Raw genomic sequence first — 17,889 nt, forward strand, 5'->3', positions numbered from 1 at the left:
GCTATCGTCAACAGACACCAGCGAAACGCGGAGGGAGAAGGTTCGCTTGCTCTGGGTACGCCGACAGAGGGGGACAGAACGAGTAACAGCGAGGGAACGAGAAAAAGAGAGAGAGAGTCAGACCGAGTGGGAAAGAAACAGTTTCGCATGGTCGCTGCAAGAGGAGGGATGGAACATCGAGGAACGACAGAGAACCTATAGAAAACAGAGATACCGAGCAACGAAAGAGAGAGAGAGAGCGCGCGAGAGAGAGAGAGAGAGAGAAGAAACGCTCAAGACGAAGAGAGAAACATAAAGGAAGGGCTCTAGAATAGGAAGAGGGGCGAGAGGAGACGGACGAAGGAAGAAGCGGGCAGACGGACCTGTCCGACTCACGACGATTCGCGATCTCGTGGCTACGTTTCAGACTTTCAGCTGCTATCCTGCGCCGCTGTCCACCAGACACATTCGAGCACCAGTGGCGCGCGGTAGTAGTAGCAGTAGATTTGGTTCGGTGTAGAAAGAGAGAGAAAGAGAGAGAGGGAGACAGACGTATATATACATATAGATATACTAATTGTACGTGCTATATACATAGAGATACATATGTACAATATACGTACACAGTCTATACGTACGGTACATATGTGTATATAGGAAGAGAGATAGAAAAGAAAAGAAAGAGAAAGAGATCGAAAGAGAGTAAGAGCGAAGCGGGCGCCGTTACGATAAAAGAAGTTTTTCGGAGAGCGTATTCCGGAGAGCGAGCGTTCAATGGTCGAAGCAGCAGCTATGCGCCACGCCGTCGTAGGGCTGTTGTTAGCTAGCTAGTTCTGACTACGGGAGGTCTCGGGCCGCAAGTTACGACCTCGAGAGAACGAGCGGGTCCGCCTCGCGAAGATGACCATAATAGTCTTTTTGATCGACACGTCGGCCTCCATGAATCAGAGGGCATATTTGGGCGGGCGACCCACGCTTTTGGACGTAGCTAAGAGTGCCGTGGAGACTTTCGTGAAGGTACGCAAGCACCGCAGCTTTTCCCGGCCTCTTCCCGGGCGCCTCGATCCCGGCCCGAGCCGTCGTCGTCATCAATCCATCCAATCCATCCATTCCATCCATCGCGCTCCGTCTTCGTCGTCGGGGAGGCCAACGTGGATAACGGGCTCTCTCCCCTGACTTTTACACCTTCCTCGGCAACCGATCCCCTTTAACGTTTGATAACTTCATTTTCAGGTGAGACAGAGATCACCAGAGAGTCGCGGGGATCGTTACATGCTCCTGACCTTCGAAGATCCGCCCCAGAATATTAAGGTATGTTTTCCTTCGTGTTTTCACCGTCTTCGCCCGTTCGCATCTTTCACACTTTTTCGTCCTTGTCTTTCGGTCGTTCCCAATCATCGCTCCGTCTTTCTCTCTGTCCCTTGGTTACTTTTCCCCTCTCTACCTCTCTCTGTCTCTCTCTCTCTCTTGTCCCCCCTCCCCTCCCCCTCTCACGCAACATGCACACGCACGCTCTCTACACAAGCAGGCCTGGATAAAATATGTTTTTTTTTGAATATTAAATGCTAAACAGGTTAATTATACCCAAATGTAATTTATTGTAATTGAAATGAGATTGTGTTGTAGTGGGAGTACGGGTTCATTCGTTACGAACGCACAGACCTGAGTACCGTTTGGAACGGAAGTGATTAAAATGCTGGTTTGAATAATGAGAAATGGTATTCCAGTAAGATTCTAGAAGAAGAAAATAAGGATTCTAGAGACCGTTATCCAGAGTTGAATAGAATTTGAAATCGGAGCGTTCTCTTAACCACTGGTTGGAAAATTTGTTTCGTGCTCCGCATCAAAGCTTTTGAAGTTCGAGCTGTTCTGGTACATTGGGCTCCGAGATAGTAGATTCCAAGAGCGTACAACAGATCGCAGAACGATCTTTAGGCTGAGTTCTCTGTCGAGAGCTAGAGAAACGCAAGCTGGATTATTCAATGGAATGGAAACAGAACAATTTATTGCGCCGCTCTTACCATCATAAGAGATTTCAAATATTTAAGTTACTTCAAGTTCCTTCGTGCTGTACTCGGAACACTATTCTACTTTGTTGTCCATCGCCGAAGACATTCTTGCATATTTTATCCAGCTTTGAATAGTTGCTATGCTACAGTGTTCCATACACAAGTCATGCCCCATGAAATTTTTCCCCATAAATGCCTATTCAGTTTTCCCTTTCGCATCCGCAACACGTCGCCCCGCGCGACGAGCCGATGTGTCCGCGCTTATTGCCGTGTTATTTGCCCCCTTCAATTGCTGAATAATTAATATTCAGGCAAGAAAGCAGCGTAGTGCAGCGTGCACTTGCCGTATCATCCGTTACGGAAGAGCAGCATTGTGGGTAATGACACGCGAGTGGGGGTCTGCCCGCGACGGTCATTCTCCGTGGGATACCCGCGCGCGAAATTTGCGAAATTTGCGAAATTGATACGTACGATCTTGCGGGCCGCTTCGCAAACCCTTTCCCTGAAACAGGCCCCTCTTGCCACTACCACTTCTTTTTCTTTTTTTACATAATAGGTGCCATCTTCTAATTTTAAGTGCCTAAGTTAAGCGCATTATAAGATGAAGTTGAGACCTTTTTTCATTTCAGGGTTGAATATGGTGATCAGGCACATGGCTCAAGAATGGGCTAAGGTTGAAAGTTGTTATAGGGATTAAGGTACTGTCGCCGGTTTAATAATGGTAGAGAAGTGAAAAGAGGTTTTAGGCGACATTGGATCTTGAGACAATAAAGAATATTACCATGGGAAGTTGACGAGAGAACTGGTATTTTTGTGGGCGGATAATAAATGGAAAGAATCGTCAATGCGACGGGCAACAACTGTTGTAAACTTTTTATGGCTATTCTTTATTGTCTTAATGTCTAATGTTGCATTGTTCTTCTCGCTCCTCCATTATTGCAGAACTTTAGTGACAGAACTCAGAACCTCGTAACAAGCTGCAGTTTCGAAGCTTTCTTGAACCACTAGCCTTATAATCATTTTTGACCTGCAAAGTAACCATTCGAAATCATAAATTCATTCAGTAGGAGCTTTAATAAGAGACTTTTACCTGAATTCTTGAACTCCCGAACATAAAGTAATTTGTCACGTCTCCTGGTCATCTTAAGACGGAATGTATCACGATTTTTTTAATCGCTACACGCTCTAACAAGCTTTTATAACGAATGCCTAGAGTCCTTGCAAGAAATCACCGTCGATATATATCTACCCTTTTCAATGCGTAACTGAAAACATATTTTTTCCTTTTAGGCTGGATGGAAAGAAAACTTGGCAACTTTTATGAACGAGCTTAAAAACTTACAATGCGTTGGGCTGACAACATTGGGCGCTGCTTTGAAACACGCTTTGGATGTTCTGAATATAAATCGTATGCAGACAGGTATAGATACGTATGGGCAAGGAAGATGTCCATTTTACCTGGAACCATCAGTGATCGTTGTTATTACGGACGGAGGGAAGTATACTACTAACAGTGGAGTAAATCAGGATGTAAGTTTCCTAAATGTTTACGCAAAAGATTATTAAGAGACACGCAGCAACTATAAAAATCTTTCTCAACAGTTCACATTGCCAATGCATTCTCCTATACCTGGATCCGAGCTGACGAAGGAGCCTTTCAGATGGGACCAAAGATTATTTTCTTTGGTATTACGATTATCTGGAACGCCAGCTGTTGAGAGGGATACTGGTCTAGTGGCGAGTGACTCGTCCCCCATAGATGCAATGTGCGAAGTTACTGGAGGTAGCTTATAATACTATTCAGCACATCCCCATTCGTGGAATATGCTGATTTAATAATTCATTGTTGAAATTGTTCCCCGCAGGTCGTTCGTATTGTATAACATCATTCAGGATGATGATGCAGTGTATCGATTCGTTGGTGCAGAAGGTGCAGTCCGGCGTGGTGATAAACTTCGAGAAAATCGGTCCGGATCCTCCGCTCTTGAACAACGAGGCGCAGCACGCGGATGACGATGAGAATGAAGAGGAGAATAACGCTGCTAATGGAGCGCGAGGGCAATACCCTCTTAATCCAGCGGTGCCGGGGAATACGGCGTGGCATTCTTGCAGAAGGCTGATCTACGTCCCGCGATCCGCTCAGAAAGGTTTCGCAGTTGGATTCTGGCCGATCCCCGAGAGTTTCTGGCCTGACCTTAGCGCCAGTTCTTTGCCTCCTAGATCGGCGCATCCAAACGTGAAGTTCACGTGCACCAGCCAAGAGCCTATGGTGATAGAAAATCTCCCGTTCGATAAATATGAACTGGAACCGAGTCCCTTGACGCAATATATATTAGCCAGAAAGCAACCAACAATTTGCTGGCAAGTTTTTGTAGCCAATTCCTATAAGTCAAGCGATGTGGGTCATCCGTTTGGATATCTCAAAGCAAGTACCAATTTAACGTGTGTGAACTTGTTCGTTATGCCCTATAATTACCCAGTGCTCTTACCTTTGCTGGAAGAACTGTTTAAAGTTCATAGATTGAAGCCAACAAACGAATGGAGAACGCAATTTCAGAATTACATGAGAACCATGCCCACTTATTATGCAGCAGTAAGTACTTGCTACATTTTGAACAGCTCGTCGCGTGTTTTCCCCCCCAAGGCACTATACTAACGGCGTACATTTCTGAATTACAGTCTCTGAGGAGAGCTTTGACTAGAATGGGTGCCCCGGCACCGCTAGCACAAACGTTGATACCGGATAACATGGACAACTCTTTGTCCTACAGTGTCTTAAATTATTTGAAACGATTGAAAAATCAGGCTAAGATTGAATTCGATAGACTGTGCAACGAGGTGCTTTCCAAGCAACTCGCTGCCGCCAATATGACGAAGAATCTAGCAAACGGTAGTACAACTGTGACGGATGGAGTGAGAGTTATACCAAGGACACCATTGAAGAAAGACCTGGTAAACATATATTCCTTAAAACTTCCGTCGTTATTCTTCGTCATAGGAAATTAATCCTCTATTTCTCACTTTAATAGGTGTCCCATCCGCTGTTACAAGACAAATTTACAGGCCTGAGGGATCAGTTGAACGAGTTCGGCGGGTTCGTAGTTGGATTAGTGAGGAACCAGCAACGCGGAGCGCACAGTTACAGGAACGCGTTCGACGTTCCTCGGAAATCCCTTTTGGATCAAGTAGTAAGAATGCGTGCCAACTTCCTGCAGCCTGGTCTGTTGCACACGAAATTACTGGACGACGATTACGTCCACTCAATGCCTCTGGCGCAAATGGGAAATTATCAGGAGTACCTGAAACGTATGACACCGCCTTTGAGGGAGATCGAGAGTGCTCCAGTTAGGCAGCATATGTTTGGTAATTATTTTGGGATCATAACAACTACCATTAATTAACGGAGGAGATACAGTAACTAACACTTGATTTACAATTGTATTCGCAGGTAATCCTTTCAAAATAGATAAAAGAATGATGGTAGACGAAGCAGATATCGATATGGTCGGCGCGACGCCCTCGACTTCGAAGGGTGGCTTGAAACGCTCGTTACCTGCCTCGGATGGAGGAGGTTCGCTCGCCTCGAAGCCACCGCCAAATAAAAGAAAACCGGGTCCAATTCCTAAAGACGTGGTCGTCCGAAGACCGTCGTACACGCCCACGAATACCCCGCCGAGTTCGCCGGTACCGTGGGTCGACGACACGAAGAATCAAGTGACCCCGACTGCTTCCGACTCGAGTCAAGCTTCGCCGAATGCCGTGGCGAACTCCACGCCTAGTATACCGACTGCGTCGAGCGTGAACTCGTCGGAGAAGTTGGTGAACGGCCTGGCGGAAATGCCGACGATACCGGTGTTCGAGCCGATACCGGTGGAGCACACCAACAATCACATGGACTCCCTGCCGACCCTGACGCCGGTAGTCAATAATGTGGACGTCCCGAAGAGCGACGGGAAGGTGGAGAAAACGGACCCCGTTAAGAACGAGTGCAACAGACTACCTCCGAACGATTGTGTTGAGAATAGTGTGAATGTTGAGAACTCCGTGGACGAGAGGCTGAGCAACCATGTCGAGGAGAAACGCGAGGCCAGGGCGGAGAAGGACAGGGCTCTGACCAAGAAGGAATTGGAGGAGATCAGAAGGCACAACCTGTCCGTTCGGGAGCTGGTGTACAAAGAAGTACGGAGAAGAGGTACAAGTAAGTTGAGAATGGATTTTTTTGTTACTTGAGTTGCGTTAAGTAGCGGGGCGTAGGCGGTATTATTATTTGTAAAACAAAAAAATCCGTGCGACGGCTGGCGCTCGCATTTGGTAATGACCCCGTGATCTTGTTCTTTCAGATTACGCGACACTATTTTCACATTTACACCAAATTCAAGGGACTCTAGACATACGACTTGCGTTCCTGCGCGATATCGTGAAAGAATCGTTACGGTTTAAACGGCGTAATTTGGCGTCGTTGCTAGAGGAGTATTTGAAAACCGTGCAGGAGGATAGCTGGACAGTAAACCACAAGGTGAATCACAATGGTGCCACAAAAATAAGTTAAGAGTTCGTTGCATAATCAGGGCATTATTTCAATAACGATGAACGGAGGAGGGGGATACGAGAGTCGAGTGAATAATGCGGGCAAGTCCGAGCGGGATACAAGGTATCCTATCAAGCAAGTCGTACATCTGTAAAGCGATAAGCGTAATAGCGTATTAAGGATTATATGTTGCCAAGGCGCGCGGAGTGATAATAATTGATAAATCTAAATGGAACAAAATAGCATTCTGGATGTCAACCAAGGAGATATGGGTTTTCATGCTCCTTTTTCTCAATTGTTTCTCGCGTTGTGACTGTACAGTTGGTAGAAATATGTTTCGTCAGTAATATGTATTGCGACAATAAAGTCTTTGTATTCGTTTATTAAATATTCAAAATTCTATGTTGTTTGTGTACAATGCAAACAGTTCTTGAGTAAAAATAACAGCATGCCACCTTTAGAATACTATTCGTTTGTTTGTTTGTGTCTTTTTTTTTCTCATTTGAATCGTTTAAGTCTCGAATGCAGGCGTTCGTGACGCAGCGTTCTTAATTTTTAAGCTTTTACATTTCGTTTGGGAGAATCATAATCAGTATAATGTCCTGAAAATAGGTGCAGGATTAATTATGGCAGATTTCTACCAACTGCAGAGTTGAGATTCTTGATAGATCGAAAGAGTGACCATGTATTTTCATTGAACGCGTCTTTTTTCTTTATTTACATCCGTGGAACATTTATAGCGTAAAGTATTGTGATCTAGGATATGTGAATCGAGATATATGTTTATCAACACGTAATATCAGCTCTGTACATTTTGTTGTATATGTTGTTAATATTATTAAAGCCAAATTAAAGTCTAATTTCTATGAGACGAAACGAAAAGACGCTTACACGCGGATCTTTAGAAATTGAATACATATCTTCTGTTTAAAGAAAAAGAAAAGATTGTAAAAATTTACATTTTGTAAGTAGAAAAAAAACATATACTATATTTTATCATGTAATTCGCTAAATTAAAATATCCTGGAAATAGAACTGTTTTTGTGGTAATGGATCTTTATTTATGAAATTCAATGCACACGGTGTTGGCTTTCGAAGTACGGAAAACCGTCGTAAAAGCTAATTTTTATATACCTTATAGAATTTAACTTATTGAAGGATCTTCAATGAAGGGTTGACAGTGCCTAATGCTATTGAAAATTAGCGTAAAAGAAAGATTGTATTTATTTTTAACCCACTTCGACGACGTTTCAATTGGATAGAACATTCGAAAGTCCCGTTAAAGAACAACGGATTAAAATTTCTGCGATAAAACTGTATCGCGATCTCTGACGAGATTGATACTGTAATAAAAACTTTTAGAAATTTCGTTTAGAATGATGCATGAATTTTTACACGAATGAATTTCGTATGCCAGGACATTTGTAATAAAGTGAACGAAATTTATATATTTTATACGTAACTTTCTATTCTTACTCGTGGCATGAATCTCGAGAAGATCTGTTGCTCCACACCAGTTGGAAGTGGGTTGAAAAGGTATACACTGATAGCAATGATTTATATAAAATAATTAACAATGTCAAAGTCACTTGTTACTGTCTATAAGGAGTGATAGTGATTTGACCAAATATTAAGTAGATTGTCCTAGATTTAACGATCAGGGAGATTATCTTACGCATCAATTAAATAATTCATACACGCGTTGTGCTAATTAGAAACGCATCTCTTCAACAATTTCATCTATACTTCGCTTGCATCAGTATAGAGGAAGCTTTCACCAGGCACATCGATAAATTGCAACATATCATCCGTACCATTGAATCGCAACGTCGCGAGGTTTAAATATAAGGGGGCTTTTCCCAAAGACTTTCTAGAATCAGTTGTATACGAAACTGACTTCCAGATGCTCCCCCAATCTCCACCTAATGCATTTTTATATCGAGATCGTGATTGCTGGCCCTTTTATATTTAAGCAAGCGTCCAGTAAGATAATCAACCTGAACCTTTTCTGCGGGGACACTAAATATCTATATTCTGCTCTTTGTAAATCTAGTAGCGAAATTGTATATCAAATAGTATTTATTAATTGAGACCGTTAAACGTTTAATAAATTATTTTATAACGACGGAGCTTAGCTGAGTCTTGAAGACAATGATGCTAGACGCTTACTGGCTCCAAAGAGAAATTACTAAGAAAGTTGAATGAGTATGACACAAAGTGCGATTCTATAATGAATTAATAGATAATAAGGAGAAAATATGACGGAGTAAGTAATACAATTATGAGACTTTTGTTATGCAGATTGTAATTTTTTATCCTATCGGGTGTTTATTCTTGCAAATTAAGCGAAGATAGTTGCGAAGAATACTGAGAGGGTAACAAACTACCGTGCAATATTTTCATTCGAACCGTGTAATCTTGTGGATCTGTGAAGATGTTTGTACTTTGTTTCCATAAGAACAGTAGATTTTACAAGAGCTACAAATTTAATACTTTTGCGCATTAAAAGATGCCTGCGCATAGGGCGGGCAGAAATGTGATGGATCGTTTACAATATCATTTTCCATGCTCTATAGTTCATTAGCTTAAGGACACGAATCTTTCTTAGCAAGTATCTTCGACCTGTTTTTAAGTTCATTTGAAATTGTAATTTATTATATCCATGTTACATACATCTTGATTGTATCGTTCGAAATACATTCAGTTATTCTTTCATTGTACCTATACTAACAGTATGTGCGTTGTTGTACATATATCATTGTAAATAGACAAATGTATTGATGGTTACTATTAACAGAATTCATATTGAAACGATTGTTCCATTTTTACGTTTATATTTTAAAAAAAATAGCAAATAAGCTTTAAAAAAAAAAGAGAGGAAAATAAATTGAAAGATAATTGAAACATTACTCCGCAGCTTGTGTTTCCCTGTAACGCTTGAATAACTATAAATGCAGTACGTCTGAAGTATTAAAAATTTGTATTATATTCAGAAATGACGAACGATGCCAAAATATGTATGTACTTTTGATATTCGAAGAGATCAATATTTTTACATAAAGGTGACTTAATTCGATTGAAAGTGCCATTAAGATCTCAACCCATTTTAAAATCTATAATTTTAAGGGCATGCTTAAATGACAGAAATAAACTAAATTAATATGGGTTATGTTCATTATCTATTGCGTACTGTATCAAATTCGATCTTGCATAAATCTTGGTACGCTTAACAATTGGAACTATGAAGTCATGTGAAACAAGGTATGCAGGTTTCAATAATACGATGATATAAGTGACATTTCCCCGAAAAATAACGAAGTCAATCAAATCCCAAGTCTTTCACCCATAATTCGAAAAACGTTATACACGATTTCGTTTAATACATGGAATAATTAAACAAGACCCTTTACTGTTGCGTCATTTAAATAGAGAAATCTATTGTGCCTTCAGCCATGAGTCAGTATAAATGCCCATTCATGCTGTTTAAGCTCCATTCGCTCTGGCAGATAGCAAAGTTAAGATAAACGTTACCGAAGAATTATTATCCATCGTTGTTTCGTTTATATTCTGCAAATAAATCGTATTTATAGCAGAGATCTCGAGAAACGCGAAGGAAAAAGGAGTCCAATTGGAATACTTCGTTAAGATACGACTTTCATAAGACCAACTTGCATATGAAACTGACTTTACTGTTAAGCTCTACTTTCTGTATTCCTTTTTCTACTTAAATCCTACAAATATTAATAACTACTATATATAAAACAACGAACTGTGAATTCCAAATTTTCCAAATTTTGAATTTACAGCGTGACGACGAACCACATGATGTAACTTTCGTTCGTATTATCTTCAGCCTACTTCGTTAATAATAAGAAGCACTAATTACTTCAATATTAATACACAATTCTGATTCTAACGAGCTACTTTCAACGAGCAGGTGCAAGAAGTAACGTTAGAAAACTGGCAATTCAAAAAAGCGATATGTATCGATAATTCGAATCGATATGTGCGGAGCATTTAAAAAAATCGGCAAGTGGGATGCCCTGTGGAAGGGATGAGGGACGGTGGCCGAGAGAGGCTCACATCAAAATGGCCGCATTTTAGTCTACAGACGATTTTTCTTTACTGTTTGCCAATAGCCGTGTAAAGGGCCTGGCAGTGTTCCCTAAAGTGGCAGATCTGTTTCGCAGGAAATTTCGCCGTTGAGTAACTTGAAAATTTTCGTGAAATAGAGCAAACTTTGGTAAGGAAATTAGACCGCATAGCTCCGCTACCAAATAGCCGGGCCAAGCCCATTGTGTGTATTGACTGGTTCGCTCGTAGAAAAGCGATCCCTTCTCGCACCGCCGATATTCTTGCTTTTACAGGCTGCAAATGAATCCATCAACTTCGCTTTCCAATCTGAATAATACAGCGTACATTCGTCAGTACTGTCAGAGACTTTCCAAACTTAGTTATTGTTTTTAACCCCTTATGCGCGAGCTCGTTCCGAGGCTTGAAACAAATTTGTTAGCTAGGAAATAAAAGGGAAGGTACAGGGGAAATGGTTGACAGATTATTTCCTGCTTTTATTTATATACGATTCTAATAGTTCTGGTCTGTGACATATACATACATGGCACAGTATGAACATGGGACACGATCTTTAGAAACTAAGTAGAATCACTTGATTACCCTATGTAAAACGACTAATAAATAGTTTTCGTAGAAGTTTAGGGCCTCTATGAGATGCTACAGTCTCTTCGGAGTAGATATAACTATTATATCAGACCAAAAAATGTATATGTATTTCTTGTGTCTGTTGTCTAATGATGCTTTTATTTTCAGGTTTTGCATAAATTTTTATTACATGTTACGTCACCAACATCACACAATGCAAAACCAACTTCGTGATCATAATAGGTTTGAGATTATTCTTCCTTATCATGTATCAGAGTCTCTTTTATTATTTCTGTATACAACGAATATGTTTTGGTATTGCTTTAGAATGGGAGGTCCGATGCGACCCATGCAGCAGGCAAATATGGCCCCTTTACATCAGCCTCAGCATCCGTTACCGCATCGGAACCCACATCAGCAGATACTGTCCATGCCCCCCCATCAACAACACATCCATCACATGCAACACCCTGGACCGCCACACGGAAATCCAAGACAGCCGATGTTGATGGGCATGAATGCACATAATACGAACGGTAAGTAGAATACTTTCTGCGTTGTTTATCCGCTTAAAGAGACGACTTTTAGGATTGCCTTTCTCGGCAGGCACTATGGTCAGCGTCAGTCTAAAGGACCAAGCAAACACTGTCTCTGTGACTCTGCAGAATCCGAACGTTCAGTCGTCGCAGTATCCTCAGCAACAGAATAACCAACAGAATCCACCACCTCCGCAACACGTCCAACAGCAGTCACAGGCTATGGAACAAAACAAGCCAATCGCGAACGACAGCAACAACGGAGAGTCCAGAGATCAGAGTCCGCCTACTCAGAATCACGTCAATGTGACTGATCCAGCTTTGGCAAACATGAAAGAAAAAACACCAATGTGCTTATTGAATGAGTTAGCACGTTTTAATAAGATACAGCATCAGTATAGGTTGACTAATGAACAAGGACCAGCGCACAAGAAACGATTCACCGTGACATTGAAGCTCGGGGATGAGGAGTATGTCGCAGAGGGTCCTAGCATAAAGAAGGCACAGCACAGCGCGGCGACTGAAGCATTAACGAGGACCTGGTACCAGCGGCCTCCGCCGAAGCCGACAAAGGCGATGAGAGTTGGGCATCCGGGAAAGTGTTTCGGTGGCTCCGGTAATTACTCGTTACATTTCACGATCTCGCAAAGCCGAGGCGAAATTATTCGGGACTGCTGAACTAGATTGCCTGTTACAGGGAATCTGCCGCCAACCGTCGAATTAAACGCTCTGGCTATGAAACGAAGCGAACCTGCTGTTTATACTTTTAGACAAGCTCCACCGGCAGGAGTGCAACAGTACGGTACACACGGGTTGGGACACCTACCCCGAATATTCAATCCACGTTTCCCTACGTACAACCGCGGTTTCCATGCAGAGCCACAATTGTACCTTGTGTCTTTGAAGGTAAGCGAATAATAAGAGTCTCGGTAGCATCGATACTTCGATGCGAATGCTCGCGAGTATTACTGAACGCAACGATTCGCAGGTAGGGGAGCGTGAATTTATCGGCAGAGGCCTGACGGGCCAAGCGGCGCGTCACGATGCAGCGAGTAAAGCCTTAGAACAATTGCGGCAATTGCCATTGCCAGAGGAGGTGACAAATACTTGTAACGCTGTCGAGAACGGTACAATGGGCGACGCTAAAGATCCTATTGCTGAGCTGAAGAGCCCTGTATCGTTGGTTCATGAGAGAGCACTGAAACGTGGTTTACCAGTCAGCTTTGAAGTTGTGTCAGAGATTGGCAAGCCTCACATTCGGACGTTCAGGACAAAGTGTACCGTCGGAGATAAAGTCACGTTAGGGGAAGGGCCGTCGAAGAAGGTAAGTCTTACGCATTTAGAGTGCAGTTCGTTCTTAAGATAATAGATTGCATAATGTGTAAACGCCGTGTATCAACGCAGGTATCGAAGAGACACGCGGCAGAGTACATGTTGGAAGAACTAAATCGTCTGCCTCCGTTGCCTGAAACCATTCAAAATCGGCCAATGCGAGTGAAACGAAAACCACCCGCAACGAAGAAGAAGTCACGAAATCTGATAAAAGTGTACCAGGAGCCGCGCTCCGAATCCGAGGCTGCCGAGGGGCTGAATCCCGTTTCGCGATTGGTACAGATACAACAAGCTAAGCGCGAAAAGGAGCCGGTCTATAATTTGATCGAGGAGAAGGGAGCACCGAGACGCAGGGAATTCGTTATGGAGGTCACTATGGGCCAACACTCTGCCCAGGGAATAGGTCCTAATAAGAAGCTGGCTAAAAGAGCCGCGGCGGAGTCTCTTTTGGCGCAGCTAGGTTACAGTAAGCCGCAGCCACAGCCCGCAAAGCCATCGATAAAGACGGGAGAGAGCGAGAACACTGAATCGAAGCCTAGAAAAGTCACATTCTTGGAAGACGAGCAGATCAATGAAACTCAATCGCATCCGGTAGGAGGTAAGGAGAATTGTAAATGAATCTGCGAACGATACACGTGTTGCGAATCGTGCATTTTGAAAAGGATTTATTAACTCAGGAATTTATTGAATCAGGAACTATTGGACGCCAGTTAGTACCTGGACTTCTATTAGTGGATGGAGGTCAAGAATCTAAGTTAGGTAGCGGACCTAGTGTACAAATTGTTGCTGAAGAACTACGAGGACAACAGCAACAAAACCCAGCCACTGTCTCTCCCAAAGATCAATTGAAATATCTCTCTCAGTTATTTAACTTCAGCGTGGAATTCAATGATTTTCCTAAGGTAGCCATCGATATGAGAGCTCTCTATCGTAGTTTAAAATAACACGATTTTACTTCGAAACCCGAATTGAAATGGAATATTGATTGAATAATTGTCGATTTCAGGGAGCAGTGAATAAGGAATATCTCTCGCTTGTAACGTTAAGTACAGATCCACCGCAAGTTTGTCATGGCAGTGGGCCAACGAGGACTGCGAGTCGTAATCAGGCAGCACTGAAAGCTCTGTGCACACTGAGTAAGCTGGGCCTCGATAATGCATCTAATACGCAGGCGAAAAAGGACAAAGGTTCGTCTGGAGACGGAATACACATTAGCATTCAAGTTAAAAACAATATAATGGATGGAGCTATCGATAAGTAATTATATAATATTTAAGTCGTAAGGCGAATAAGTTTATTTTACATTGCCGTTTTAAGGCATTGCAAAGGAGAACTAATTTAAGGACGTTTCGTGAAGTTTGATGAGAGCGAGATATGCTCGACGCCTGACCTTGAAGAAAAAGCGTGTGATTTCATTGCAGGCTTAATATTGGCACATAATATTAAGCCTCAATAGAGATTCTAGAGATCGATGATTGAATTTTTTCGTTCGTGTATTAAGTAAACGGGGACACAGATTTTAGTGTTCTGTTATTATCATTATTATGTGCTTCTATTATTTCTCATTGTGTATTGAGATTGCAAGTTTTTGTTCTTACTAGTATATAATGTTGCTTTTACGTAGTCTTCCTAAATTATTTTTACATAGCCCTAATCGTACGTTTTGATCTTCTTTATCGATGTATTTGCGTGTAATGCTGTTGGGCGAGGTAACCGACGAGCGAATGGCTCTTCTCGGTACGTATTTTTTGGCCTTACTACACGATAACTTCAAAACGTTAAATCACCGATAACTTGGTCTTCGCATATTACGCCATTGCTTCTTTAAAGTTAAACAGACCGCGTATTTGGAAGATCAGTAGCTTTTTATGGAGGATCAATCTTTTGCAGTGCCTTAATCGCGTCTGGAAGTTGCTCAAGCACCAATAATTTCGATACAAAGTCGTTCAACTAGACGCAGAGAAGACAGCCTTTCTTTTACAATAAGCGAAGACGATTGACCCATCGTGGTGGCCTTTGGTAGGCTCTGCCGACGATCACGAAGCGTAGGGATTTACGCATACCGATTGCGTATCGAGTGTATTATTTAAATCGTTTTTTTCTACGCTTAGAAAGATACCGGTAGCCTTACCTCGGGGCAAGGATTATTGGTGCTTGATCAAGATTGTGATCCTAGCAGTGGTCATCGATTCTATTATATTTATTGTAACAGCCTCATTGATAGGACCACAATCTGTAAACACGAATCGTTTAATTAGGACATGGTAACTCCGAATGAAAATGGTCATTCTCCAGAGAACCGCTGGTTTATGATCATGAACACATTTGTAGAAACGTTAAGCGATAATATGGAAATCTGAGATGAAATGCGGCCATCTCTTAATTTCTCTATTTAATCCCTTGGCTTTCTCATTCTCGCGAGTAAAGAATGTCTGTTATTATCTTACTACCTGATGCAACGCGCGTATAAAAGAAATCAGTGGAACAATTGCATGGGATCTTTATTTAAATAGACTGTAAAGAACGAAAAAAAATGGCTTTAACCAAGTCACCTTGTTTCGCGTCGAGAATAATTTCGCCGTTTTGTTGAGCAAAGCGGGATCCTTATTAATGGTTGTTTTAAGAATTGTACATAACGATTGGTACGCGAGAAAAGTGCACGTTTTTTTAAAAGTAGGAAAACGAAATTCGACTAGAAATTTTGAAGGGTCACATGTCTTGAGCGTCTCCAACTGTACAATCTGTTCATCACCTTCACGAAATTCTCAGCAACTTTGTTAAGTTATATAACGTAAGAGGAGTAACAGTTTTCAATTACAACAGTTATTATGATTACAAGTCGATAAGGGATTTGGCAATGTGTTGGGGACTCTTCAACATGCTCGCCTATTCTACGAGTTTTCCTTCAGACTCTGTAACAATTGAAGAAAGGTAATGTGATATACGTAAATGTATTCATATTATTGCCCCAATTTGCTTTTCTGTGGGGCCTAGAAGCACTCTGGGGTTTATATCCGTGTTTTTCAAGGTATTGAGAAGTAAACGACATTCGAAATTTTCATACATCCGTTATCCAGCAAGGGAGTGATGGGCGTCGATTCTGGATGTATCGGAAATTGTAGAAAAAGAAATGGTAATAATTCAAAATTTGTCCCGTTGCGTCATGATTATTAAAGGAGTACGTTTAACTTGAACCCGATGACGAATGAATAACGTAACGACAACACTCTTGGAACAACGTCTTGAATTTTGTCTTATTGCCGAGAAATTATGACGACGGAAAAAAAAGAGAAAAAATCTAATAATGAATGCAGATAACGTCGAGAGATAGACTTCATCGTATCTTCGTCTGTCCACGGGGAAGAAGAATACGATACCATGCTTCTCACGCGAGACTTATCTTATATTCATTATTCTCCTTAAATTATTCAGAAGATGTCTCGAATGTAAAGTTCGACCCATAAAAAGAAAAAGAGCGAAAAAAGTAAAAAAAAAAGAGCACAAGCGTTTGTTAAATTTCAATAATTATAATTGTTTGTTTTTTCTTCTGCCCGCGATTGATAACGTGCTCCGGTACCACGGAGGCGGGAGAAAGGGAAGAAGAGTTGCTTGTATCATTTATGATCATTCTTTTTTCTTTCAGATATTCTTTCGTAACGCGATACCTTCCGAAATAATTTATATAAGTCACTCGAAGGCGGCGGGTTAATGAATGTTCCTTTTTCTGAAATATCGCTTCATAGGTGGGCCTTCCTCCTTCACCCCGAGATTCACTGTCCTAAAAGAAGCAGTAACAGAAAAGGGCGAAAGGGAACGAGGGGATGAAAAAAGATTACTAACGGTAGCCTCTCGCATGAATTTTTCCTTGGTTCCAGTGAAAGAAAGAAACAAGAGGGAGACGTGAATCCTACGAAAGCGTATCCCTGTTGCAGGACCTATTTTATCCGCGTAAAACTATAATACAATAGTTAGTCGTAACAGTAAGTGAATAAAGTATTAATTGCTAAGATGTACGAAGTGGAAGTATCTCGACGGGATTGGGAGGATAAAGCCTGATTCCAAGAGATAACGCGGATCCGTTAGAAATAAAAGATCACACATTCTAAACACTCATTTTTCCCAAGCGATGCTTTCCTTTTGAATCTATAACTATCGGGCAGTTATAACATTGGAATTGTATGTTTGATCCATCATTGAAGTTGTAAATCTCCGATTAGCAACAGCGTGCGTACATTCTATTTCTGTTTCAGTTTCAATGGTTCCGATAGTTAAAGAGGTAATTACAGCGAAAGCACAAACGAAAGCGCTATTAAACTTTCCAGAAGATTCTGTTAAAAATGATTAAATCGGTCCATGTTAATTTAGTCTTGCGACGATGCCGTATGTGTTTATGTTAGCGGAAGTAGTTAATGCTGCCTTTTTTAACTACGAAAAATAAGAGACCATGATAGACGATTATTGTTTTTAATGTTATCGCGAAGCAGATGAAAGTTGCGCTTAAAATGAGTCAGTCACCTTTGTTTCTCTTATTCATTCCTTAAGAGAGTACCGGGCGGTAAAAAAAAAAGTGATTTTCAGTAATGTCGATCGAGAGAGAACGATCTTACCGAGAAATTAAGAAGTAGAATTATGGCAGTAAAGATTTTACACTGATAAAGTTTTTTATGCCGAAGAATCGTTAACTCCGTTTTAAAAGGAACAAAAAGAATGATTGTTTAATACGTAGATATCTACCGCTTATTTAAACTTTATCGGTTTGTATTTGACATCAATAAACGATTGTAAAAACGTTAAAGTTTGCGTTATTTACATATATTTGTAAGATTACTCTTGTACTTTTGTTCTT

General features: G+C 41.4%; 2 protein-coding genes across 5 annotated transcripts; both read left to right on the top strand.

Moving 5' to 3' along the window:
- Positions 1-7,566, top strand: Ints6 (integrator complex subunit 6). 3 transcript variants are annotated; one of them, XM_076829860.1, is made up of 9 exons: positions 1-996; positions 1,213-1,290; positions 3,279-3,518; positions 3,591-3,771; positions 3,854-4,581; positions 4,668-4,940; positions 5,018-5,351; positions 5,437-6,180; positions 6,329-7,566. In XM_076829860.1, the coding sequence occupies exons 1-9, from the start codon at positions 880-882 to the stop codon at positions 6,535-6,537; spliced, it is 2,904 nt and encodes a 967-aa protein (XP_076685975.1). In that variant the 5' UTR covers positions 1-879; the 3' UTR covers positions 6,538-7,566. The 3 variants fall into 3 exon arrangements, with proteins under 3 accessions (XP_076685975.1, XP_076685974.1, XP_076685976.1); XM_076829859.1 differs by having other exon boundaries at positions 3-996; positions 5,437-6,186; XM_076829861.1 differs by lacking the exon at positions 1-996 and adding an exon at positions 2,618-2,686 and having other exon boundaries at positions 1,207-1,290; positions 5,437-6,186.
- Positions 7,567-10,568: 3,002 nt separating this feature from the next.
- On the top strand, positions 10,569-17,838 carry Stau (double-stranded RNA-binding protein Staufen). Of its 2 annotated transcripts, none has more exons than XM_076829534.1 (9): positions 10,569-10,759; positions 11,344-11,418; positions 11,503-11,711; positions 11,764-12,327; positions 12,409-12,617; positions 12,700-13,035; positions 13,116-13,641; positions 13,737-13,945; positions 14,050-16,174. In XM_076829534.1, the coding sequence occupies exons 2-9, from the start codon at positions 11,366-11,368 to the stop codon at positions 14,302-14,304; spliced, it is 2,361 nt and encodes a 786-aa protein (XP_076685649.1). In that variant the 5' UTR covers positions 10,569-10,759; positions 11,344-11,365; the 3' UTR covers positions 14,305-16,174. The 2 variants fall into 2 exon arrangements, with proteins under 2 accessions (XP_076685649.1, XP_076685650.1); XM_076829535.1 differs by having other exon boundaries at positions 10,570-10,759; positions 11,782-12,327; positions 14,050-17,838.
- The last annotated feature ends 51 nt before the right edge of the window (positions 17,839-17,889 follow it).

Source organism: Andrena cerasifolii, chromosome 16, assembly GCF_050908995.1.
Source record: "Andrena cerasifolii isolate SP2316 chromosome 16, iyAndCera1_principal, whole genome shotgun sequence".
Lineage (NCBI taxonomy): Eukaryota > Metazoa > Arthropoda > Insecta > Hymenoptera > Andrenidae > Andrena > Andrena cerasifolii.